The 27544-nt window shown below is 42.8% G+C and overlaps 1 protein-coding gene and 1 pseudogene across 1 annotated transcript in view; both read right to left on the bottom strand.

Annotated features, from left to right (window-relative positions):
• rcc2 (regulator of chromosome condensation 2) overlaps window positions 1-27337 on the bottom strand; it is a 42371-nt gene extending 15034 nt beyond the window's left edge. The window contains exons 1-7 of the mRNA XM_080215054.1: window positions 27151-27337; window positions 17683-17776; window positions 13710-13853; window positions 11616-11747; window positions 8589-8677; window positions 7378-7492; window positions 267-433 (exon numbers count right to left, since the gene is read on the bottom strand). Coding sequence (XP_080071180.1) covers window positions 267-433; window positions 7378-7492; window positions 8589-8677; window positions 11616-11747; window positions 13710-13853; window positions 17683-17776; window positions 27151-27312 — 903 coding nt within the window. The 5' untranslated portion in view covers window positions 27313-27337. The remainder of the gene's footprint in view (window positions 1-266; window positions 434-7377; window positions 7493-8588; window positions 8678-11615; window positions 11748-13709; window positions 13854-17682; window positions 17777-27150) is intronic.
• LOC145360002 (small ribosomal subunit protein eS1 pseudogene) lies at window positions 14290-15819 on the bottom strand (annotated as a pseudogene).
• Window positions 27338-27544: the final 207 nt, after the last annotated feature.

The following is a 27544-nucleotide window of genomic DNA, read 5'->3' as shown; positions in this document are numbered from 1 at the left end:
AAATATCCAGCGAAACATTTGTCCTTTGAAGACAAAGGGAAAAGTAAGAAAATAATTCTCTATAATCCCACCCTCCACACAAATAAATCTCTTTAAAAACAGCATCATTTGTTTTGTTTCCACGAGAAGGGCATCTTCCTTAGAAAGATTTCAGATTGACTGATGTTGCTCTCAAATTGATGCCATTATTGGTATGGAGAATGAGATTAAAAGTGTACAGGTTAGGTTGTCAAGACAGAACTGAGCACAAATTCTCTCTTCAATACCGTGTGATTCGCTCCACAGGCCACTTCACGGACAACAACATTTGGCACTGGTAAGATCTGACCATCTTTTGTCTTCTCCAGGAAGATCGCTACACGCCGCGGCACCACCTCGCAGTCAAATTCAATTCTCTGGGCACGGGCAATGAACTTCCCATCAGAGTTGTGCCCTGTTTGAAAACAGCAATTAAAATAGAATTTTACAGCATGTTTTACATAGAAAATAGGAAGAGGCAGCCATTCCGCCCTTCAAGCCTGCTCTGCCATGTATTATCATCCAACTCAATAGCCTTCCCTCCCACGTCGTTTGATCTCTTTGCCTCAAGGCCTATACCTAACTGCTTCTTGAAAACATACGATGTTTTGGCCTCAACTACATTGTGGTAGTGAAGGTTGACCACTCTTTGGGTGAAGAAATTTCACCTCATCTCTGACCTAAAATGGTCCACCCTATATCTTCTGACTTTGACCCCTGATTCTGGACACACCCACCATTGGGAACATCCTTCTTGCATCTATCTTGTCTGGTCCTGTTAGAATTTTATAGGTTTCTATGAGATTCCCCCTCATTCCTCTGAACTCCAGTGAATACAAGCCTGACTCAATCTCTCCTCATCCATCCTATGGATCAGTCTTGTAAACTGAGCAAGAAAACCCTGCCTCAGAAAAGGAGGCCAAAACTGCACACAATGTTCCAGGTGTGGCCTTACCAAGGTCCTGTATTAATGCAGCAAGACATCCCTGCTTCTGCATTTGAATCTTCCAGCTATGAAGGCCAACATACCATTTTTCAAACTTTTATTACTGCCTACTGCACTAGCATGCTTATCTTCAGGTCTTGTTGTACATTCCTCCGTCTCATTTTATAGCCAGATGATAATCTGTCTTCTTGTTTTAGCTACCAAAGTGGATATCTTCACATTTATCTTATAGTGCATCGGCTATTCATTCAAACTTGTCCAACTCACATTGAAGGATCTCTGCATCCTCCTTACAGCTCATACTCCCACCCAGCTTTGTTTCTGTGCTATTTGGCCCAAAAGGCCTATGCCAGCCCCAATCTAGGTTAGTTCAACCCCCCCCCCCCCCAACAGCATACCCTTCTCTTCCTTGCTGCCTCGTGCACAAGTCCAAATGTATCAATGCATTTTTCCCATAAAGGGGAAATTTCCACATTCTTACTGTACTTTTGGTAAGCAGATTTCTCGTAGTGTTTATTAACCATCTTACATAGGACATTAGAATTGCTAGGCAATTCAGCCCTTTTGCACCTGATGTACCATTTAACACGATCACGGCTGGTGTAGAAACATAGGATCTGAATTTTGGGCTCCCCTATTGATAGAACTGCTTCGTTATTTTAACAAAATAGAGATTTTAAATATTCATCCCATTGAAACAACCCATAATTTAGAAGTCAGCACAATGTTGAGAGTTTTTCTCCTCCCCCAAAATACGATGCAAGGACCACCAGCACAATGTGCTAAATACATTGTAAACCAAGCAGTGAAATTAGATTAGAGGAACAGCAGGAATCAAAGAGCACTATACATATCCCACAGTGTCTGAAATGAAGTTTTAGCTATTTCTCCAGCTCCATTCTGACACAGTAGAAGACGAAAAAACTGGCAGAAAAAAGTCTTGGTTAATATATATTTAGGTTTTGATTATGAATCTGGTTACCATTATCCAAATCACATTTCCTTCAACCCAATGTTTTAACCAGAGGTGCTCACACAGTCACCACTTTCTCCTCTTGCCTCCACAGCCCAGTTCTTCTTCTTCCCCCCCACCCCCAGCTTAGCTAGTGACACGTGCTAGGACATTGTTAGAAGGACCCTGTGTGTGCGTAGGAGCTCAAGACAGCAATTGCTGGGAGGCATCATTGCCTGTCTCGCTTAAAAGTCATACACGTATCGTTTCCAGCAGAAGGTACTGGATGATGATCAAGCTCCTCCAGTAAGGACAATGAGAATATGCTTATTGATACAGATCAGCTAACACATTACAAGGATCAAGCCATAGACTTTTATGTCTGTTTGGTTACAACCCACATTTTACCAGCAGAGATATCAGGGAGGTTGCATTTATTGCCTCTCTGCTGCACAAACCATGTAAGCATCTCTGGCTCTAACACAAAGTAAATGTGTCTTTCTCTTGCACTGAAGGACAATGGAACAGGCCATTCAACCTCTCAATCAGATCTTGGTTGATCTGCACCACAAGTCCGTTTTCCTACCTTTGCTTCATACCATTTACAAGATGCAGTGCAGCAGCTCGCCAGGGCTCTTTCGACAGCACCTTCCAAACCCACGAACTCTACCACCTAGAAGAACAAGGGCAGCAGACGCATGGAAACACCACCACCTGCAAGTCCCCCTCCAAGCCACACTATCCTGACTGGCATTATAAATCGCCATTCCTTCACTGTCACTGTCCCTAAGCGCAGTGTGGGTGAACCTACACCACACAGGCTGCAGCAGTTCAAGGCGGCAACTCACCACCACCTTCTCAGGAACAATTTCGGATTGGGCAATGAATGCTGGCCTTGCCAGCGATGCTCACATCCCAAGAAGTAGTAAAAAATTTGATACCTTTACTAAACAAAAAAAAAGCAGCATCAAGTCCCAAATTTCTAATACCGAAAAACATGTTTCCTATTTAATGCACACATTCCAAAAAGGACAAATACATAAAAGGTACGGTACAGCACAGCAACAAGCCATTCAGCAGTGTGTTTGCTACAGGCAAGCCAGCCAATTATTACACGTAAAAAAGTGTACAAAGTTTTCATGAGAATAGTTCTTGGGATGAGGAACTTCAGCTGTGCAGCTAGATGGGAACTGGGGGAGATGAGATTTGATAGAAGGTGTTCAAAATCATGAGTAGTCTGGACAAAGTAGATTAAGGGAAGCAGTTCCCATGGATGGAAGGATTGAGAGCAGATTGAAGGTAGTTGGCAAAAGCAGCAACGGTGACATAGAGGAGGAGCTTTTTTTCAAAAAAAAAACTGAGGGGTTAAAGTCTGGAATGCACTACTTGACTGTGTGAAGGAGGCAGGTTCAGTTGTGACATTCAAGAAGAAATTGGATTGTTATCTGAAAAGGAAGAAAATGTAGGGCTATGGGGATAAAGGTGGGATAGTGACGCCAGGTGAATTACTTCTTTGGAGTGCCAGCACAGGCATGATGAGTGGATTGGCCTCCTTCTGTACTGTAACCATGCTCATAACTGTGAATTTCCCTGTTTCTTGAAATATTTTTAATTTTCTGAAATTACAGCTAGAGCAGAATTCAACAGAAAAACTGAATGCTATCACTGGAGCTTTCCTGCAACTGTCAGGGACAAGTTGAAACAGGCCAATGATAAGGAAGGCACATTGCTCATTTGTATGACCAGGCAGAGGGCTCTGCCCACGGTCAGACACACACACACAAAAAAACAAAGTTGTAATAAACAAAAGACCTGGCTGTACTGAAAAATACACCAGTGCATCCTCATTTATATTATATGCTGTCTCCAGCACCAGCACTGTTCCGCGCAGGAGAGGGAGGAGTGGGGAGATAAGCAATCCTTTAGGCTCCCCTGGTCCTTTGGAGATGAGAAAACACATTCCAAGCTCAAAACTAAATGGAATCCTGTTCCAGCTCATTAAACTGCACTTCATGAAACTCTCAGCCACACAGATCAAGGAGATGAACGTTAACACCAGATAACGACTCTAATAGTCTCAATCTGCCACTGATCTTAGACACTGGTCATGTGTGAAACACTCATTAAAAGCAGTTAATGATTCCTTCGCAAGTTTGTTTTTGAACGTGGGCAACCCGCTCTTCGCTGCAGTAGTGGGTGATGTTCACCAAGTGGAAGAGGAAACACACAGGCCAACAATGTGCAACATATTAATAAATTGAACTGCTTTATCGCAGTGCTAGCTTTCACACTGAAAATCATTCCGGGGTCAAGTGCTGTAATCTTGGAAGCAACTGAAATAGCAGTTCTCTCGCTCCCTTTCCCCTCAACACCGAATGGGAGATTCATGAAAAAATCAAAGTTAGTGGACCCAAAAAGTGACAAGATTTATAAGACTCGAGACGGATATATTTTTTGCCCCCCTTATCCTGTTGGAGTAGAACAGAGACAAAGGCCAGAATTGGGACAGGAGAGACTCACAGCAGAATTCTCCGTTGGCATCAGATGGGACTTTACGAGCCTTGCTCAAGTGAGATCGTAAAATCCTGGCCAAAGTTGTGAAATGGGGGAGCAACTGAAAAAGTTAAATTTCTACGTGGAGTGCAGCCGTGAAAGGGAGGGGAATAAATGTTCTAAATAACTAAGGTGTGGAGATGCTGGAGTTGGACTGGGGTGGGCACAGTAAGAAGTCTCACAACATCAGGCTAAAGTCCAACAGAGCTGCGCCTTCACTCCGAAAGCTCCAAATGAACCTGTTGGACTTTAACCTGGTGTTGAGAATTCTTCCTAAATGCCTAAAGCAAATTACTCAACCAATGTGTGAGGTAAGGACAAGCTGAAAACAAAAATACAAAAAATTCTTAATTGTAGCTTGATATCATGTTTGATACCTGGCTCTCAGGTTAAGGCACGAGTTAAAGGCTTATGAGAGCAGGACCTTCCTTTCTTCTTCTCCCCCACAGACAGCAGCACATGTCAACCTTTTCTTCAACTTCTTAATCTCACAATAAAGTTGCAGCTCAGCCTGGGAGCATGGCATACTTCAGGAGGAGTTTGTGGTTCTGTAAATCACGCTCAGCAAATCGGAACAAGGCTCAAGATCAGTGGTGGACAGCACTAGGGGATTGTTTACATCCACCTGAAAGATATGCTTTAACAATACATCTGAAAGACAGCACCCCTCTCTGACAGTGCAACATTCCCACAGTACTGTACGAGGATGTCAGGGGCTCAAGTCCCTGGACCTACAAGCCAAGCCTGGGATCAAATCACTTTGATGACACAAGTAGACCTATATCTGCATTCCTTAAATCTTACAGAAAAGGGAGACCCTTTTAAATAACTCCTCCATATCTTCCATCTTTCAAATACTCAGAAACAATGCCAGCACCTTTTATTAGTGGAAAGTGGATGGTGGCACAGTGGCTAGCATTGCTGCCTTGCAGCACCAGGGAACCAGGTTCAATTCCGACCTCGGGTGACTGTGTGGAGTTTGCATGTTCTCCCTGTGTCTGGGTGGGTTTCCTCCCACAGTCCAAAGATATGCGAGTTAGTTTGATTGATCATGTTAATCGTCACTTAGTGTCAGGGGGAGCTAGTGAGGGTAAATACTGGGTGTTATAGGAATAGAGCCTGGATAGGATTGTAGTCGGCACGAAGCTGATGGGCAGAATGGCCTCCTCCTGCACTTTAGGGATTCTATTGACTAAAAAGTCAACATACACAAAAAAAACTTTAAAAAGGAGATAACACAGATGGTTGATATGGGTCATGCAGTGGATGTGGTGTACGTGGACTTTCAAAGGTGTTCAATAAATTGGCTTGTTAATCAAGTTGAAGCCCATGGAATAAAAATAAAGGGACAATGGCAGCATGGATACCAAGCTGTGAGTGAAAAACAGCAGAGAGTAGTGATGAAGTTTCTTTTTGGGCTGCTGGAAAGTATAGAATGGGATTCCCCAGGGGTTAGTATGAGGACCACTGCTTTTATCAACATTAACGGCTAGATTTGGGTGGGTGCAGAGCACAATTTCAAAAAGTGCAGATGACTAAAATTTGTATCATTAACTGTGAGGATAGCACTAAACTACAAAGGTTATTGACAGGCTGATGGAAAAGATAGAGTGGCAGGTAAAATTAATGCAAAGTGATACAGTACAGAAGGAAGAATGAGGAGAGCCAATGTAAACTTAAGAGTACAATTCTAGAGGGATGCAAGAGCACAGGGATTGGGTGGGGGGGGGGGGGGGGGGGGTGGTAGTGGTATATGTGCATAAATCATTGAAGGTAGCAAGGTAGTTAGAGTTAGCAGTTAATAAAGCATACAAGGCCCTGGGCTTTGTAAATACAGGCAGAGTTCAAGAATAAGAAAGATATGGTAAAGCTTTATAAAACACTGGTTCCACCTCATCTGGAGTAGTGTGTCCAATGTTGGGCACCAGACTTTAGGAAGAATGTGAGGGCATTAGAGATGGTGCTGGAAAGATTTAGATTCCTGTGATGAGTGATTTTAGCTACATAGATACACCAAAGAAGCTTGGCTCTTCTCTTTGGAAAAGATTGAGAGTAGAGGCATCCAGAGTCATGAACGATCAAAGCAGAATAGATAGAGAGAAACCGTTTCTGTTGGCTGAAAAATCAAGAAACAGAGCACACCAGCTTAAGGGATTAACAAAAGAATCAACTGTGACATGAGGAAAAACAAGAAATGTAGCACATAGCTAGGATTTGGAATGCTGTGACTGCGAACGTGATGGAGGTGGACTTGATCGAAGCCTTGAAGGAGAATTAGATAATTGACTAAAATGAGAAAATTTGTAGGCTCCAAAGAAAATATGAGTGGCTCTTCCAGAAGGCCAGCATTTACATGGCAGAGTGAATGGCTTCCTTCTGTGCCATAACCAGTCTATGATTCCGTTCTTCTAGAACGGACAGTTGAACATGCTGCATTAATCAAAAGGGTGCATCAGACTCCATTTAAAAATTGGCAATAAGGTATTGAGCAAAAAAAAACTTGGATTTACATTATCCCCAAGACCTCTGGTCATCTCAAAGCACTTCACAACCACTAAATTCCTTTAGAAGTGCATTTATGCATACTGGCAAACGCACCAGTCAACTCACACAGTGGAGACAACGCCTCATACACAGCATGGGATGATCAATCAATTTGCAGGCTTTTTGTATGCAAACATACAAGCGGGCTGAGGTGTGCAGTAATGGGATGGCATTTGAAGAAAGATCAAGTGCCAATACACATTGGACGCAGTTTTTCAGCCACACTTGTCCCAAGGCTGGAAAATCCCAGAGATCAATAGACCTTTGCTTGGTCCGAGTCCCACCCACTACAATTCCCGTGGTGGGTGGGACTCAAAAATTCCACCCATTATGTTTTAAAAAAAAACCACATGTACATACATACCAAGCTGGCCATACTCTGGATGACCGAAAGAATACAGGTTCCCTTTGCAGTCAGCAATCATACTGAATTCTGCACCACAGGCAATTTTTACAATTGGCTGGCCATTGTACATTATCTGGAAAAAAAAAGTGACAAGAGCATAAACAAGGTAACTGATTGATCCACTGGTTGGTCGCACAATTTTCAGTATATAAAAGGAAGATTACAGTAGCACTGTTTCAAAAAGTGCACTAAATGAATTTATTTTTCTATGTTCCTGATAGTCTATCCGGTTGTTCTGTGAATCAGGGAACAAAACACATTTTATTTGATCGCAAAAATAATTTGCTTTGACAATAACTGCATCTTCAGTCACACCCTTAATCATAGCTTACTATGTAGCACAGGCTGCTATGACGCAAATATATACATATATGAACTTTGCTTAACCCTTCCCATAACTTTTGCAAGCAACACTTGTACAAAAATATTTGGGGGAAAAATGTGCTGAGAAGTTAACAAAAAAACTAAAATTAGGCAAGCAAAGGAAGGTCAAAACAAACCTTTAAAAACCTCTGTTTTGTGGATCAATTTAGGATATTGTACTTTTCCAACTGCCCATTCAATATTACCTAGCTTCAGTTCAAAAGATGATAAAGATACTGAACATAAAATGTTGCCTAGCAGCACAAGGTGCAGGGCACTGATGTTTTCAAATACAAAAAGATCTACAGTGCTTCTGTTCTAAGCCAGCAGCACATCAATACTACTACTAATGCCTGAAAATTGTTAATGCCACTGGCTTTACTGTTCATTAACCTAATGTAATGGGACATGAAATGGCAGTATTTCAATACAGATGTTAAGTAGATACTATGTTGCTGCTACTGCAATGCCTGTAAAAACTACAAAATAAAAACACACACATTCAAGAGGGGAACAGAATAAGTAAAAAGGCAAGAGAAAGGTTCAGTCTTAGCTTGGAAATGCATACGTGAACATGGAGAGGCCAACATCAGGTACGGCTGCCATGTCACAGTACAACAGCCCTGTTAACATTCAATAAACACATTAAGTGTGGTTCACTTGAGCAAGTTTCCATAGCGCTTCTAATATCTAGGGAATCAGTGCAAGCCCAACATTAAAAAGAGAGAAAATAGGATATAGTGAGCAAAGACTGGATAATATTCATCAGGAAGAGATTTGGTCAGGTTGATTGGGGCTTGGTTTACCTGTGAAGGGCAGGGTTCTGCTTCAGTCTGATTTCCGAGGCCAAGCTGTCCCATTTTGTTTTCACCAAAGGCAAAAACGGTTCCATTTTCTAGACACAGTTAAAAGTTAAGGCAACTTAGTAATTATGAAAAGAAAATCGGTCTTCAATGAAGGGAATTAACAGGATTATAAGCAGCATCATGACAGACATTCATGAATAGCTATGTACTGGATATAGTCAGCTTATCAAGAACTGGTACGATTTTACAGAGCTCCCCGTGCTCATATTATTCATTTAGAACACCAGCATTGAAACTGATGACTTGCTTAGGATTGTTTTTCATCAGATCCACCACTCTTCAACTTATCTTCTGGTCATTATAATTCATGAATTATAGAATCCCTACAGTGCAGAAGGTGGTCAATCAGCCCATCCAGTCTGCACCAACTCGCCGACAGGACATCTCGTCTTATTCAGACCCACTCCCTGCAACCCCATATTTACCCTGCTAATTTCCCTAATCTACACACCTTAAGACACAATGGGGCAATTTAGGATGGCCAATCCACTTAACCTACGCCTCTTTGGAGTGTGGGAGGAAACCGGAGCACCCGGAGGAAACTCATGCAGACACGGGGAGAACGCGCAAACTCTACACAGATAAGATGTGGAGATGCCGGTGTTGGAATGGGCTAGATAAGATGGGAGGTCACACGACAGCAGGTTATGGTCCGACAGGTTTATTCCAGAGTGCTGTGCCTTAGTCAGGTGAAGTCTTACGATTTCAAATAAAAATTGTTGGACTGTAACCTGGTGCCATGCGACCTTTCATTTTGTCCACACAGTGACCCAAGGCCAGAAGTGACCCAGGTCCCTGGTGCTGTGAGGCAGCAGTACTAACCACTGCACCACCGAGAACTTACACCCAGCAGCATACAAATAGGGCTCGCATTATATTTTTGAGCTTTGGGAGGACAAGGACGAGGGACGAGAACAATGGCCGAGCTATGACCTATACATTCGAGAGAAAGAGAAAAAGAAAAAGCAGGCAAGTACCCCGCTTATGACACTTTTGTCAAGTAAATTCTGCTGGCAATGAACTGTCTGACATCAGGTAATGAGAAAATGGAGGACAACTGAACCGCTAATCTTTATTTCGATGTCTGGGGCTTTACAGAAAAGGCACCTAAACACCAACAGCAGTCAAACTATGCTGTAGCACAGCTTAGCCCCTTCAGGAACAGAGGAATAAAAAACAAAAACGCTTGTTTTGCAGCAACAGGGCAATTAGTTTTTGAATACATTCGACTGCAGCCAAGTCAGAATCACTCCCTTTTCTTGTCTACCAGCAGGGAAGAAATCAGAATACAGATACAATTAAACAGCCGTTATTCTGATCCAAGGTTATGCGATTAGGATAGATACTAATTTACACAGTGACAACTGGCAAGCATTTTGAAAACTTTCCTATGTTACATTGTCCAGTACAGATTAAAAAGGTTCACAAGGGTAACTCCCTTAGTATATTTGTTATTTAAAATGCTATAACAGCTGTTGCACGTGCAGTTACAAATCATTTTCAGTTTTTCATACAAAACCCTCTGCCTAATGGCTCAGTGAATTACCAAAGGTTCCGATGAGACCCATAAGGTCCAGGTCTTATCCCTGGCCCCTGCAAGTCACTCTGACCACTGTACGCTTTTCAACAGAAATCATTGGTAAGCAGCCAAATATTTTCCATCTCATTGGCTGGGAGTAGGGGGGCCAATTGTAGCATCTATTGGCTGATTCAGCAAAGTACTAGAACCTTTTGGCTAATTGACCTGCATTTGTATTAATAACCCTACAGAGTTCTGAAACTAAAAGCTACGCCAAGCACAGAACAAGAAAAAAAAAACACACATGCCCAGGCACAGCCCTGAAACCTCAAGAGAAGATAACTAAATAGGTAAGTTTGGTAGACTTTCGTGTGTTCCACATCAGATATCAGAACTGTTGCTTGCAGGGAAATGTATAGATGAAAAGCTTGCACCATAGCACCCAGAAGACAGCCAGCCACTTCAATGAACAGGAAATTAAACACATGGATCTGGCAACAATCAGCCAAGGGACCCCCACATCAAGTGCTCTGCTTCATTTCCTCTCGAATAAAATGGACACCATTGAGCTCTGTACTGGAGCCTTTCAACTTTAAGCTCCAGTGGTAGATTTTAAAACCCACAAGATTTAAATTCAATCAAATAGGATTAGGCAGAAGTTCGCCATGCAGAAGATGAAAAAAAAACATCTGAAAGTCTTAGCAAGCAATGTTACAGATCTAAACACCCAATTAAAAGCATGTTTAGCATGACCGTTACACAGAATTTCCTCCTGCTACCTCAAGGCCTAAATCTATTTCAATGTGTTTTCTGTTCTTGCACCAGCATCACACCAGAGACACTTTTGAGAATGTGGGCATTCTACTTCAAGACCCCTCGTGTGTCTGGGAAGGGGCAGTCTAGAGTCCTATAACTTGTAACTTTAAAATTGCCATGTATCTTTAAAAGTTATCCAAGTGCAGAGGGAAGAGGCAAAATGCTTCACTGTCACTAGTAACAAATTTGGCCTCGTTGGAAGGATGGAACAGCTGCCACTGCTCAGAATGTTCTGTAATCCCCTTTGTATGTTGATGCTGCACTTATTAAACACCATACAATGCAGTTGCTACTTTTCAGCAAAGAGTACTTTAAATGACATCTTAATATTGTTTCTTTGCTTTATGATAATACTATATATAGACAATTATTTATAATTCTGGTGCAAAAAAGCCTTCAATATTCTAGAATTTGAAGGTGACTAGTGAGTTTAGATACTGAAATTTCTATGAGCAGTTCTAGTAGAAGAGCAAGTTTTAGGCATATATTAAATACTAGCCTTATCTGGAATACAGCAATCTTCCCCAAGGAATAACGCCACGTGCTTTACTGCAAAATACAATCATTACTCATTATAAATGTTATAATAAAAAGGTCCACTTTTCAGGCTTCCCACATGCTCTGGTAGTTACCTGTTAAACAGAGACTGTGATTACGTCCGCAAGCTCCTGCAACTATTGTTTGCTCTTTGAGGGCCTCAATGAGTTTAGGGACCTCTCCGCGCTTTGTGTCACCGTGTCCAAGCTGACCTTTCTCCCCTCGACCTAAGAGAAGGGAAAATAAGGATAAAGAACACATAAAGGATAGCCTCTAGCACACAGGGTACGCGACATTTAACGCAGTCAGCGGAGGTTGTGGTTGTCAGTTTGGTAAGTACCATGTTGCCCCCTCTTCGCGAAGGCCAGTCAAGCACTTAACTGGGTAGAGGTGGGGCTTCCCCAGGGTCAAAGGGTCTCAGAGGTGGAAGTCCCACTTTTCATTGCTTGATAGTGCCACCAAGGAGGCAGCGGCTGCTGCAGGTCCTACAACTACCTAAAGCTAAGCACTGCCACGGACCCAGGCACAGGTGGGTGATAGTACAAGGGGGGGGGTTCACAAGGGAGGAGCGGGTGCAGGGAGTGTGTATGTAGGGCAGGTTGGCTCACAGTGGGGCCCCTCCTTTCCAATGCCAGGTCAGTGCCTTTAGCAGGAAGGCTGCCCATGAATTATGGAGACAAAAAAAAACTAGGGGCATAAATACAAGATGGACACTAATAAGTCAGATAAGTAATTTAGGAGAAACCTAGAGACTGATTAGAATGGGAACTCACTGCAAATAATTGAGGACTGTAGCACTGATTAATTTAGTCAGACTCGAGTTTTCCAGCTCATCTGTGTCAGTCAACACGTCCATTCTAACCCCCTTTTCTATATGTAGCCTTGTACATTATGGCGTTTCAAGCACTCAACTAAATGTTTCTTAAACTGCAGCTTTATAAAACCCTGGTCAGACCCCACTTGGAGTACTGTGCGCAATTCTGGTCACCTCGTTACAAGAAAGATGTGGAAGCTATTGAAAGGGTGCAGAGGAGATTTACAAGGTTGTTGCCTGGATTGGGTGGCATGCCTTACGAGGATAGGTTGAGGGAGCTAGGTCTTTTTTCCTCTGGAGAGATGAAGGATGAGAGGTGACCTGATAGTGGGTCATATGATGTTGAGGAGTATAGATCAGGTGGATTCTCAGAGGCTATTTCCCAGGGCTGAAATGGTCACTACGAGAGGACACAGGTTTAAGGTGCTGGGGAGTAGGTACAGAGGAGATGTCAGGGGTAAGTTTTTCACTCAGAGGGTGGTGGGTGAGTGGAATTGGCTGCTGTCAGTGGTGGTGGAGGTGAACTCATTGGGGTCTTTTAAGAGACTTCTGGATGAGTACATGGGATTGAGGGTTATAGGTAGGCCTAGTTGGTAGGGGTATGATCAGCACAACTTGTGGGCCGAAGGGCCTGTTTGTGCTGTAGTTTTCTATGTTCTATTAAACAGAGGGTTCCTGGCTTTACCATCTTTTCAGGTAGTGAATTCCTGTTTTTCCCTCAAGTAGCCTATACATTCCCTTCTCATTACCTTAAATCTACGTCCCCTAGTTATTGGCCCTTCTATGAAGGGGAAAAGTTTTGTTTCTATCTACGACTTTCATAATGTTGTACACCTTGACCAGGTTCTCCCCCCCACCCCTCAGCCTTCTCTGCTCCAAGGAAAACAACATCAGTCTAACCAGCCTCTCTTCATAGCTGAAAGGTTCCTGCCCAGGCAACATCTTGTGAATCTCGCCTGCACTTTTCCTAGTGCAATCACTAGAAAGCATAAGAAAGAAGAGTAGAGGGCCATGCTCTCAGGGCTAGATGAAAAGAGCTGGGAGGAGGCTCATGAGGAGTACAAATACAAGTATGGACCATTTGGGTCAAACAATCCATTTCAGTGCTGCAAATTCCACACATGCCAGGTTGAACAGCAAGATGGAGGAATGAAGAATTCAACTTCTTCCAAATAAGAAGTTGAGTCTTTCAGGATAAGTCATTTTCAGCTTTTAAAGAGGTAGTTAAATGCTACAAGTGCATTTGAATGCAAACTTGATAAGTAAATTTGTGTCAGTCAGTTGCTGGCAGCTGATTCAAGTGCTAAAAGATAGAAGCTCAATCCAGCTACGCTGCTCTTACAAAATCTCTCTCATTCTACATCTGGCTACTCACCCCAGCTCCAAATCTTCCCTTCTGTTGTAATGATGAGATTGTGAGCAGCACATGATCCTGATGACACCGTCCGTACCCGTATTCCTGAGAGACATCCATAACGATTTGGACCCCACAGATTCTGCCCCAGGTTTCGATATGCAGCTGAAACAATTAAAGCGAGCTTAGCTACAAGCTATTGCCAAACACATTAAAATAAAAACACAACACAACATAATTGCCTGTCTGACATTTTGTTCACTTGTCCATCACAAACAGAAAATTGCTGGCTCTGTGATTACAATAATTAACAGACTTGGGTAAACATGTGATCACCAAAGTTGCACCTCAAAATAAAAATCTACCATATTACTACTGATTGAGAATCAATGTACATACTGTAAATAAAATGGTTATCTAATAAAAAGTCAACAGAAGACCACCACTACATAAGTCTATTTGATAATTTGTAATATTTAACTCCAAAAATCACTGATAAGTATACAGACGCAATTCAAATTAAGCAATTTAATGAAATGGATTCTTATAGAAGTCTCAGCTCTAAAATTCAGTAGTTATTGGAGGCTTGTATCATTCACAGTTAGAACTTAAGTGCAAGTAGGAACAATTTGAGGCACATGGGGGCCAACTTCAACAGCCCTGTAAACGGCAGAGGGATCACAATATGCAATTAGCCTGTGCCCACTGATGTTCCATCACGATCAATGTCTTGCTGCCTGCTCACTTCAAATGATTTCAGCCTCAAGCCAGCAGCAGCCACACTATTGACAGGCTGCCTATATCAACAGGGGGCCAATAGCATGAGTAGCTAGCACCACCTAAAACTAGCATTGGTGTTTGAAGCAGGTGCAGACAGTTACCCAGGAAACATTGAAAAACGTCACAGCATAGCTCCCAAGGTTTCTGGATGCTGAACAAGCAGTCCTAGTTGAGGAGATGGGAAGAAGAGGACATGTCCTGTATCCACAGGGGTCCAGGGGGCCCTCAACACATGCTCAGAACACTCAAAATTGCCATGGAGGTTTATGCCAGAAGCCTGGCCGAGGACCTGGGTGTGGTACCACAAACAGTCCAAATGACTCAGTAGTTAAGATCAGTAGATTCAACTTCAAATGCCACAGCCTATCAACTGCACTACTGACCTTGGGCACCTCTGAACTACACCAAAACTATCAAATCAGGGCTCATATGTAACACTCTTTTTTTCATAGAAAAGAGGTGTTTTATTATACATATTTCGACAGTTTCCTGGACAGGATGTTCGTATCCATCAGCTCGATCTACTTCAGCACCAGTTTCTTCACCTGGTGGTTTGCTTAAGCCACTTCCTCCTTCACTGTGCAGTTCCATCAGTTTCCTCAATTCAAACTTGGGTTTCTTTAACATTCTGACTTTTTGAACAGACATCATGGAGAGGGTAAATGACTGGCAAGCTTTCTCAATGTCCTTACCAATGCTGTGAAAAGTCTGACAACACCAGGTTTTAGTCCAACCTATTTATTTGATAATATACTCACAAGCTTTCGGGTTAGTCCCTTACCAATGCTGCCAGGGATCAACTTGTTGACAATCCCCTTGAGATCATTGGTTTGCACTTTGCGAGTCAAGATCTCCACCATCTTCTTGTGGATCATGCGGACCTGCTGGTGTTGCGTGTATGAAGTTTACGAATCTGGTTGGTGTGCTTCTTTGTGAATCCTACACAAGAGGCGCAGCAAGTATCCATCTGTGGTTTTGACATCAATATGGGTTTCAATCATGGTCTGCCATTTTTTAACCACAGAGCACATCTTATTACATGTTAAGTCCATGCCATAAAAAGTTGGTCAGTTTTTGCTCTGAATGTCCTCCACAATCAGTTTAAATTTGCAAAAGGCCACTTTCATCGTTCTGCAAATCAGCAAGACTCACCTCAAATACATGGTCTTTCAAGCCTTCTGATGTGATCTTAGTTCCTGGTGTCCTGGTAACCAAGGTTTTGCCCAGGTTTCTAATGTTAAACATCCCTGGAGCCTTAACATCATCCCACTCCTTCTTGGAGAGGGGTCCACATCTTCTTGGGCCCTTTTTTGCCTCCTTTGGTCAGCCTCTTGTTTTTACCGACTACCATGTTGCTCAGTAATGTTCATACGCTTGATGATTACTGGAAGTGTCACACCCACATCCTCACTGTTGCACACACTGCTGGTTATTCAAGCATGACAGTCCTATCAGGCAAACAGATTCCAAAACATCCAGTGGCACACTTCCCTCTCTGAAGAGAAAGTTATACACAGCCAGAAGTAGCAGCAAGTTGGAGGTGAACCTGCACGTCTGAGCTGTCATGCAGTAGAAACACTGGCTTTTATTGGTATGGCCATTGCTGAGGCTGCAGCCAAATGACGGGGATGAAATCACTGATAATGACAGTATCCTCATATCTTATCCAAAGATTGGTGTCTTTCAAGGGACAGCTTGCTGCCATCGTGGTTGTGGATTAGTCTGCAAAGAGTCGCATCTGTCCTCCAACAGGTTAATTCAGATAGCTGAGATGGCACCCAAGGATAGTGGATTTACTCTCACCATTGCTTATTAGGCAACCCAGGCAGCCGCTGCCTATATAGAAGTGGTGCAGTCCTAAGCCAGGCATTTCAGATTTCCCTCCAGTCACCTGCAACCTCTTCCACAAAAATCAGCAACCTTCCACTACCCATGCTGCAGTCAGTGGGGTTGGACCTCAGAGGAGCACCAGGGCAGGTAAAGGCACAAGTGAGACAGGCATGAAGAGAATGCACAAGGGCAATCATTAACTTTTGTATGCATTTTGGTAATATTTCAATCATAAATTCAGTCTGGAATGTTTATTTTAGGCTTTGATTTTTGCATGGTTGTCGGGTGCAGTGATAGTGATGAAGGAAAGGTGCAGAACAGTTTGTTAATGGTGAAATTGGGGTTGCAGTTGCTAATATTGCATTCAGGAAAAGTTCTTCACAGCCTAGACAAAAAGATGGTGTGTTGGTTGCCTCGCTTTCCTCAATGGAGTTCGTGGGCTCAATGGTTAGTGTCTTGCAGCACCAAGGATTCTGGTTCGGTCCCCAGCTTGGGTCACTGTCTGTGTGGAGTCCACACGTTCTCCCGTGTCTGTGTGGGTTTCCTCCGGATGTCCCGACTTCCTCCCACAGTCGGAGGGACGTGCTGGTTAGGTGCACTGACCATGCTAAATTCTCTCTGTATACCCGAACAGGTGTCAAAGTGTGGCAACAAGGGGGTTTTCACAGCAACTTCATTGCAGTACTGAGGTAAGCCTACCTGTGACACTAAAATACTTTAAAGACTTTCCCCAGCTACTTGCTGTATATATCCACTACAAGAATGGTCATCTCATGGTAACAAGGTTGGGCAATATCTACCGGGGGGCTCTTCTAGAATGGTCCAGGCAAAGGTAGCATTGTTTCAGCAATCCAATGATCTGGTCTTTCATTGCACAGCCAGATCCTCATCACTCAGTAGCAACTTGGTTTTGGCATTAATAGCAGGTAGCTACAGAAAGGATTCAAGACTGCTGCCCAGATACCTGGCATAACCTATATGATTCACTGCCAACTGAACCCCCAGAGAGAGGAATACATTTCAGTTCCAAAACAGGGCAGAGGTAACCTATGATGTCTGCAAGTTACATGTCGCATCAACACTCTTACACCCCTAACAAACCAGGATGCTTTCTCCAACCGCTTCTCTTTGGCAAGAGAATGAAATGTGGTGGCACATACCAGCGAGAATATTCTTGAGGCTCAAGCATTTCATCTATTGATATTTTGATCTGTTGCTGAGAATCCCTTCTTCTCCCTCTTCCAGCAGCCTGTCCTACTCTCACCCCCATGCGCACGTGAATTCTAAAGGCTCACAACACGGGCGCAAGTTAACTCCATTTCTTGCCTTGTGTGTTCAGACATGCCAAAAAGACAGCTTCACATTCCAAAGTGTACTGTCCTACCTTGTTGCTTAGGAACTTCTTTGCGGCCAATCAGATCCCAGTTTGTGGCTCCACAGATAAGAAGCTGACCTTTGCACTTAGATCCTTCCAGTTTCTGTGGGAAAGCATTGAGAGAGAAATATTCAGGAGCACAAGGGATTATAAATACCAGTCACAGCAGTAAATTGTAAGGGGGAAAAAAAACAGGAGACAACTGTCATACACCATCTTCTTTCATCTAGAGATCCGAGGTGATGGGTTTTAAGATTAAAATACAGCCTGTGGGGTGGGTTGGCGGAGACATCAGAACTAGCATGTAGTTTCTCAGTCCATTTATATCAGCACTGTTAGACCTAAAAACTTTAACAAGGGTAACTTTAGTAACAAAATTGCTCAGTCCATCTCCCCTGCTCTCAGAAATGCAAAGCCAAACCAACAAAAACAACAGAATGCTTGAAGGATATGGAATTACATATAGAATTTTCAGTACAGAAACAGGCCATTCAATCCAACTGGTCTATTCTGGTACTTGCTTTCCACACAGGCCTCCTTCCACTCAGCATTGCTAGTACAAAGGCAAACTACCACCTGATCTTGGAAATCAAAAATAAAAACAGAAAATGTTAGAATCTTTCAGCAGGGCTTTGGAGAAAGATACAGAGCCCTGATGAAAAGTCAGAGACTAAAAACATTAATTCTTTTAGTTCATTCGTGGGCATCGCTGGCTGTCCAGCATTTATTGCCCACCCCTAGGTTGCCCTTGGAAGCCAGTTGAGAGCCAACCACATTGCTGTGGCCATTTTTGGCAAGTTATACTATTTGGTTGCTGCTATTTGAGCTAAATTGGCATGCCAATCTTCTGTGTGCCAAAGCCAACGGACAAACCCACCATGTTTCAGGATCAAAAAAACATTTAGTTCGTAGAATTGCAATAGATTTGTCCTAGAAACTAGCACATCAGGGTCTTTAGCTTATGACTTCATCTGCATGTCAAAAACTCTGACATGCTCATTTAAAAAAAACCTTCCAAAAACAGCCCTCTTAAAAAAAAATCTAAATATGGATCATGTAGGCCAGACGGATAAGGATGGCAGATTTCCCTCCCTAAAAGGACATTACTCAACCAGATGGGCTTTTCTGACAATTGACAATGGTTTCATTGTCAATTCCAGATACTTTTATTGAATTCAAATTCCACTATCTGCTGTGGCGGCAATCAAACCCGGGTCCCCAGATCATCAGCTGAGTTTCTGGATTAATAGTCTAGCAATAATACCACTCAGTCATCACCTCCCCTGCTTCTGCTTCTCTCGCTCCACATATGCTGCCAGATCTGCAGTTATTCCAGCATTTTGTTTTATGTTCCAGTTATTGCACAGAAGAAACCTATGCGGCTGAAATCTGAAACAAGGTTTTGTCCTGAAGTGGTAACTACTGACATTGACTGACTACCATGTTTCCAGCAGTGTTCCTGTTTACATACTTACAGCTTTTTAAATGCCATTTTTGGCAAGTTACATGATTTGGTTGCTGCTATTTGAGATAAATTGGCATGCCAATCTTCCGTGTGCCAAAGCCAATGGACAAACCCACCACGTTTCAGGATCAAAAAGAACGTTTAGTTTGTAGAATTGTAGTAGATTTGCACTAGAGATTGGCACAGCAGAACTTCCCACAAGTCTTTAGCTTGATTTCATCTGCATGTCAAAACCTTTGAGACATGCTCATTTAAAAAAAAAACAAAAAACACCTTCCAAAAACAGCCCTGTTAAAAAAAATCTAAATATGGATCAACCCACTTCTGTAGGTTTATTTTCAGCATCTGCATCAAAACAGTAATGAAAATCTTCCATGAGTCAGTGCTCCTGTTGATCGGGCTAGCTCTCTCAGACTAAAAGCACAAAGGCACATCTTACAAGGCATCCATTTGCGCTGTAGATGATCAGAACACAAAATGGCACTGTGAAGAGGGGCTCATAAGCTGCATATGAAGCCTATTTTTAATGATGTTGCCAAGTGCTGCCATTTCCCTGCATTGTATGATCCATTCAGCTGGCCCTCGCTGCCAGAGATCACGTAACTACTTTAATGGGCCTATTTCCTGTTGGTTCTGAAATCTCCTGAGACCAGTTATTAGATGGGCCAAGGCAGATTTAGTGCATCTGTGGCCTATTTCATACAGAAAACTCCTATGTTAAAATGACACTTCTTGCAAAAACAGAGGGGAATGTGTTGGCAAATTGCAACTACATTAAAAGTGCAAGTCCAACGCAATGTAAAACCAAGTTTTGCTTTTAGTTCAGATTTCTAGAATCTGTACTGAAGTTACTTTATAACATATTGTAACAGGATGGAATGCCACATTCATCATTAGTGAATGGCAATGCAGGCTTCATCCTGAGAGAAATAAGAAACATTAATATTGAAAAACTGTTTTCTTTCAATTTGGTTTATCCTTTGCCATATTAAACTACTCCACCTTGCTACCAAGTGTTGTTACTGATTTGTGCATATGCCTTATTCTAGGCTACTAAACCACACTTGCCGATGGATGATCATATACCGTTCTCCACATTAGTGACAGATGCTTAGCGTCAGGGTAGATTGGGAGCTTTTGAGCTGGGAGCTGATTTTTCAGACACTGGGTTGAGACAATGGGTGGAGCTGGTCACTGGGTATGGAGGCTTGGCACAATGCCTGGTAGCGGGGCCTGCAGGAGATGATCCCATGCATCTTGGCATATTGCCTCAAATATACTTTATTTCTTATGTTTCCTACGAGTGATCACTGGATAATACATCTTCTTGCACAAGCCTCAGAGTGCCAGTTTCCTTGACCTACTTGAAGTTGGAAGGTTGGGTCATTCATCCAGTCTATTTTTGCCATCTCCAGGATGGACACACCCAACCAAGGCTCTGCTGTGATATGCCCCATAAAATGCAACAGAGTGGCAGCCTGCAATGCAAAGAATGCTCCAAAGATACACCTCAGATCAACCATTCAGGCCAACACCAAAAACATGAGGCTTTTCGGACTGTGTTGGCCACCCTCTCTTGGGACTCAGGAGAGACTCTTCCCTCCATTTACAGGAAGGTCACCTTTGAATCAATCAATCTCACCCTAAAAAGCTATAAAGATTCCTAGCTAAATGCTTATTCCCACCCTATAACTCATTTGAAATTACATAAAACAATATACAAAATAACCAAGCGACTTTTGTGAAGTAGTGTGTGTGGCTCTATGAGGCTAAAGTATTAAGAGGGAAAGTGCAATTATTAGTTCCCAAATTGGAATGCAAGATTTGAAAGTAGAATGCCCCGAATACAATTTACAAAAAAGAATCTACATTCACAACATAGGCAACTTTAAACAATAAGAGCTGCCAATTGTTGCACTTTTACAGAATTATCACAAGCATACAAAAAACAATGTTGAAGGTCACTGCGACACAGATGTATTCAAATCTGCAGTGGTGTATACTGTGTGTTATTCACTTCACAAGAGAGCCTTCATGTGTCGATGATTTTATAGGCACCCTAATATTCCAAAAAAGTAACACAGAAACTACGAGCATGAGTAGACCACTTGGCCCTTCAAGCCCACTCCACCATTCAGTTTGATCATGGCTGATCATCAATTCAATATCCTGATCCTGCCTTCCCCGCACCCCCCACCACCAATATCCCTTGATTCCTTTAACCCCACGAGCTATGTCTAATTTCTTGTTGAAATCAGACAATGTTTTGGCCTCAACTACTTTCCATGATAGTGGAAACATTTCTCTTCACCTCAATCCTAAAAGGTTTACCCCTTATCCTCAAGCTATGACCCCTAGTTCTGGTCTCCCCTGCCATCAGGAATATTCTTTCTGAATCTATCCTGTCTAAGCCTGTTAGAATTTAAGTTTCTATGAGATCTCCACTCACTCTTCTAAATTCCAATGAATACAATCCTACCGACTTAAGTCTCTTTTTAAAAGACAGACCTGCCATCCCAGGAATCAGCCTGGTAAACCTAAGCTGCATTCCCTCTAACTCCGTGCCATTTAGAAGGAGGAAAACCTCTCGTTCCATCCTAGATCACTCCCGAATAAGCACGCAAGGGTTGCCACGTCTGAACACAAGGTAGAATCAAGCTTGAAGTCCCCCTGGCATTGACCATCAAGACATCAACCATAATTAGCTGAGTTAACAGAGAGCAATCAGCACACCCAAGGCAGAAAAATTTGGAGGGATAAGAGTTCGCTACTACTTTTGCAGCTTCTGGTCTTCCAGTCACGAAGACTCAGCAGTGCAACATCACAAACAAGCAAGTTCAACTAGAGTGAACTTTGGACGTTCCAATTTTGTTTAATTGTACTGTCCAATTATACAGACTAAAATATTAGTTTAAAAAATAGAACAGTACCCCAGAACCAGATTCCCTCCCTGCTGGGTCATTTTGTGTTGCCACCAGAAGGTACTTCTCCTCATGGCTCCTTGGAGAAAAAAAAAGGAAGTTGCTCCCTTAGACTTAAGAGATCAGATCCAGGGATCCGCGACTCTGGAGGGACCCAGGCACCGAACATTTCATTGTCCAGCAACTGGGCAAAGATAAAGATATCAAAGAAAAGGCAACTTATTTTGTTTCTTCCTCTATTACAAATATAAAATCCTGTCGAAGCCCAGGTGCTAGGTATATTCAATTATCAAAAGGAACTGTGTAGCAACAACATATGATACTACAGCGCAGTAGTAGTATCGGCCCTCGATATTGCGCTGACCTGTGAAACCAATCTAAAGCCCATCTAACCTACACTATTCCAGTATCATCCATATTTTTAATCTATTGACCATTTAAATGCCCTTAATGTTAGCGAGTCCACTACTGTTGCAGACAGGGCATCCCACGTCCTTACTACTTCCTGAGTAAAGAACCTACCGCTGACATCTGTCCTATGTCTATCACCCTCAATTTAAAACTATGTCCCCTCGTGCAAACCATCACCATCTGAGCAAAACTGCCAAGAGGTAATTCTTTTGGAAAATGCCCACACATTTAAATTCTATGCTTTCTAATAAATATAAGCGTGTAAGCTAGAACATGCAGAGCTAAAGAACAGCCTTTCAGTCTTCCACCCAGAATTTCTCTGATCCACCCTCAGCTTGAAATATGCATCCTCAATTCCCTCCTCCCCTAACCACACAGTGTTGAAATACAGAAATTGTTACTGCAACATCTCAGACTCAATTCACTCCGTTGCAGGCCCACAAAACCATGGAGCGCCTGCAGTTTCTCTCCTTCTTGGGGCTAATCTTACCCAACTACCACTACTCAATTTGACTAGCTCTTCTCCCCCAGCACCCCCCCCCCCCAATCAACATTGATGCTTTGGACAAATATAAAATTTATTGACTCTCGTCTACAAAACAGCGTGTTCCTGGTGGGAAAACAAAGCGATGGGAAGTGTGCCAGACTTGCCAAGAGGGAAACAAAGAGTTAACATTGAATCCAATATGTCTCTTCTTTGGAACTCTTGCAGTTCCATAGGAGATTCATGGTGGACTCCAAATGTTAACTATGTTTCTCTCTCCACCGATGTAGCCAGATCGAACTTTCCCAGCGCTTGTTAGATTGCCGACATGTGCAATATTTTACTTTTATTTGAATGCTGTTTTTCATGCAAAAAAAAAGTGGCACAGGGGTTAGCACTGCTGCCTCACAGTACCAGGGACCCGATTCAATTCCCAGCTCGTCCAAGCAGTCTGCACACTCTCGCAGTGCCTGTGTGGGTTTCCGCTGGATACTTTGGTTTCCTCCCAGGTTTCAAAAAACACGCTGGAACAATGCATTGGCTACGCTAAAATTTGCCCTCTGTACCCGAACAGGTGCAGGAGTGTGTCGACTAGGGGATTTTCACAGAAACTTCATAGCAATGTTAATGTAAGCGCATCTGTGACACTAATAAAACAAAACTTTGTTTTTTATATATATATGTGAGCGAAATTATGAGTAATAAGGTAAGGGTATTATGTAGGGTCTTGGTGAAACTACATCTAGAGTATTGTGTCCATCCAGTTTTGGTCTCATTTGAAGAAAGATGTGGAAAGATGCAGTTGCATCAGAGGCAGTTCAGAGGACGTTCCACCAGATTGATTCCGGGGATGAAAGGGTTGACACGTGGGGAGAGACTAAACAGTTTGGGCTTATACTCACTGGAGGATGAGGGGGGGATCTGATCGAGGGAAGTAAAATTTTAAAAGGGATTGATAAAGCAAGTGTAGATCAAATGTTTCCTCTTATTGGGGCAATCGCGAACAAGAGGTCACAGGTATAGGTTGAGAGGTGGTAGCTTTAAAACTGAGATGAGGAGGAACTATTTCTCACAGAGGATGGTGAATTTGTGGAACGCGCTGCTCCAGAGTGCAGTGGAGTCTGAATCATTGAATGGAGAAAGATATATTTCCAATAAAAAAGGGATAAGGGGAACAGGTTGGGAGGTAGATTTGAGGCCAGGGAGAGATCCGCCATGATCTGATTAAGCTAAACCGTGACATCACACTTCTGCTCCCAATGCCTAAAATCAGTTGACGATGGTTAGTACTGGACTCATCCTTACTCAGTCATGCAGTTATTTGCAAAGTGAAAGACTACATGCATCTCCAAACTCAAATCACTTGTGGTTTCAATAAATGGCTCTGTTTAGATGCACCATTCATGCCTTCCATCTGCAGAAATTAACCACAGCCAACGGACAACTATCGCCCACTGGTTGCCTTCATGGCCATTATAATGAGACAACAGAAGGTTGCCAACACCAAGCCATAGCAAATCAGCAGAGAGGTGGCTTGTTCAAGAAAGTACAGGACACACAGAGGAAAATGCCACGTGTTGCAATATTCCCTCCTGAGGTTTTGCAAACCCTGGACATGTGTTCTCCCACCTCCTTCCAGCAGGAAAAAGAAAAAGTCTGAGGACATGTACCGACCAACTCAAGAACAGCTTCTTTCCTGCTGCCATCAGACTTTTGAATGGACCCAACGCATATTAAGCTAATGTTCCTCTATACCCTGGTTATGACTGTAACACTATATGGTCTGTACTCACTCCTTTCCTTCTCTAAGATTTGCTTTGTCTGTTTTGCAGGCAAGAAAAATACTTTCCATTGAATATAAATTCATGTAAGAAGTCACACAACACCAGGTTAAAGTCCAACAGGTTTATTTGGTAGCAAATGCCACTAGCTTTCAGAGCTCTGCCCCTTCATCAGGTGAGCCCACTCACCTGACAAAGGGGCACAGCTCCGAAAGCTAGTGGTGTTTACTACCAAATAAACCTGTTGAACTTTAACTTGGTGTTGAGAGACTTCTTATTTTGTTTACCCTAGTCCAATGCCACCATTCTCCACATTATGAATACACATGACAACAATAAATCAAATCAAAAGCTCAGCATTGAGTGCCCCGTGGCAACGAGAAACAGAGCTGTCTCTCTTAATTCCTATGCTCCTATATAAAGTAATTAGCCATAGCTCACAAAAGGACCATAGCCAATGGACCAAAAGACTATGGGTGAACTCCAGCAAAGTTTTGACCAAGGACTTTGGGGAATTCCAAAAGTATATAACTATTATTTAAAATGCAGCAATAATTTCATTTTAAAATTAGCAGACGTCCCAATATCCCTGCTTTATGCCCAGTTTGCAGCATGTGGAGTTGCATAGCTCTGCTTGGAGCTGTGCTGAGCTCAGAGGGGGCGGGGGGGAGAGATATGATTGACAAGCGAGGCCGGCGCATGCGCAGTGAGCTGCCTCCGCCGCCGGAGAAATGGCGGGAAATTGGAGCGGCGGAAACGGACGAAAATTCAAAAAAATTATTTTTTTTAAATATATATCTTTAAAAGTCGGAGAGTTAATCAAATAAACTTGCGACACCCGAAGCTGAAGGAAACACGAGGTAAAAAAAAGTGACTGACGGGAAGTTTAAAGTTTATTTCAGGAAAAAAAAACACCCGAATTGTAAATACTGGTGTGAATAAAAGCGGCGGAAGAAGAGTTAAGTGTTTTTTTTTCCTCTTCCTGAGGTCGGTTTTGTGTGTGTGTGTGGTGGGGGAAGAGGAAAAAAGTGTCGCCACTTCGGGGCTGGGCGTGCGGCCTAGTCCGGGGGGGGGGGAGCCCGAGTCCCGGCCGAGGAGCCTCAGTCCCCCGGGGGGGCAGGGAGGAGGAGAGTGAGGGCCTCTCTGGTATTCCCCCCCCCCTCCTTCACCAAGAACAATCTCCCCTCCTTTAAAACACACAAGAGGGATGGCGAGGGCTCCGGGAAATTTAAACTCCCCCATTATCTATTTAAACGTCGCCGGCCGCCGCTTGGACTCGAGGCTCGGCGCCTGGGCCGCGGCCCAAACCCTCCCCACACACAACAAAAACTCATCTTCCTGAAAAAAAAACACTTAAATACCCCTCACAAACACCCACAAAATAAATTAATAATCATTTACAAATAAATAAACACCCTTAAAAAAACACCCAAGAAAACTGACAATAACACCCAAATAAATCAAACTGTAATGTTAAAATCACTAAAATGAAGCTGACAAATTAAAAACCACTTAAATACCTCTTACAAACACCCACAAAATAAATCCATAATTCACAAGTAAATAAATACCCTTTAAAAAAAACTCAAGAAAACCGACAAATCACCCAAATAAAACAGAACGTAATATTAAAAAACACTAAAGAAATGAAGCTGACAACACAGTAACTCTAATAGAACACGGATTTTTTTTTTGAAAAAAGTCACTCAAGACAGAGGGGAAAAAAAAGCTGAGGTAAAACTGATTGAAGCCTCTTTTTAAAAGAAAAAGGGACGGTTTTAAAATTTAAAAAATAAACCGCCAGTTGGATAAAGTGACAGAAACCCCCTTCCCCCTCACCCCCAAAAACAAACAAATAAAATCTCCCCCTCCCCAAATTAAGAAGGGGGAAAAAAGTGTCGAATAAGCGGCTGCTTTTCCGAAATAAATCATTTGGAGAAGGGTGTCGCTCTGATGTGCGGGCCCGGCTTTCTCTTTGTTCAGGCCTCCTCACAATGTTTTTGTTTTTCTTATTATTTTGTGGATGAATCCCGGCGATAAGTCGGGACTTTTAAAGTTTAAAAACGTGCGTTTTGGAAATAAAACTTTTCCAACTGGAGAGAAGAAAGAGAGGGGGAAAAAATAAGGAAGGACTTTTTTTTTGAAAGAAACAAAACCTCTCCTCTCCTCCAGACGGTTCAAGTTGTTTTAATTCGTTTTATTATTTCTTTCAGTTCTGAGGGGAATTTTTTTCCCCTCAGTTCGGGGGTGGATTTAACCAAAATTAAGACCTTCCCCCCCCCAAACAAAAAGAAATAATAAGATTCCCCCAAAATAAAGTGGGGGGGGGGGGGGGGGAACGGAAAGAGAGAGAGAGAAAAGTTGTCTCCTCTCACCGACCACCAAAAGAAAAAAAAGAGCCCCGAGCTTTCTTACTATCTTTTCCTTGGTCTCCTCCGGCTCGTTGACGGTCTGCAGGACGGGCTTGCCCATCTTCTTGCCGGGATGCTCCAGTTCCAGCTCCTCTTCGTCGCTGAAGTCCCTCTCCCTTTTCCTCCCACCTTTCATTTTCTTCTTGTCCACCTTCTTGCGAGGCATCTCGTCTTTCGGGCGGAGAGGAGAGGAGAGGAGGGGGGGGTGCAAAAAAAAAGCCGACAAACAGCAAAGAGGCAGTAAAGAAAGGGGGGGGGGAAAGAGGAGAGAGACACACAAAACCTTGGGGTTTTTGGGGAGGGAAGGGGGGGGGGAAGTAAGAAAATGCTCCTCTTTTAAGCCAAATTAATCCCTTCTTTCCACGCACGAATCCAGGTGATTAAATATCCACCAACTT

The sequence above is a fragment of the Carcharhinus amblyrhynchos genome, chromosome 30, assembly GCF_965287045.1.
Source record: "Carcharhinus amblyrhynchos chromosome 30, sCarAmb.v2.hapA, whole genome shotgun sequence".
Lineage (NCBI taxonomy): Eukaryota > Metazoa > Chordata > Chondrichthyes > Carcharhiniformes > Carcharhinidae > Carcharhinus > Carcharhinus amblyrhynchos.
The sequence above is the reverse complement of the archived record's forward strand: the minus strand, read 5'-3'. Positions and strand labels throughout refer to the sequence as shown.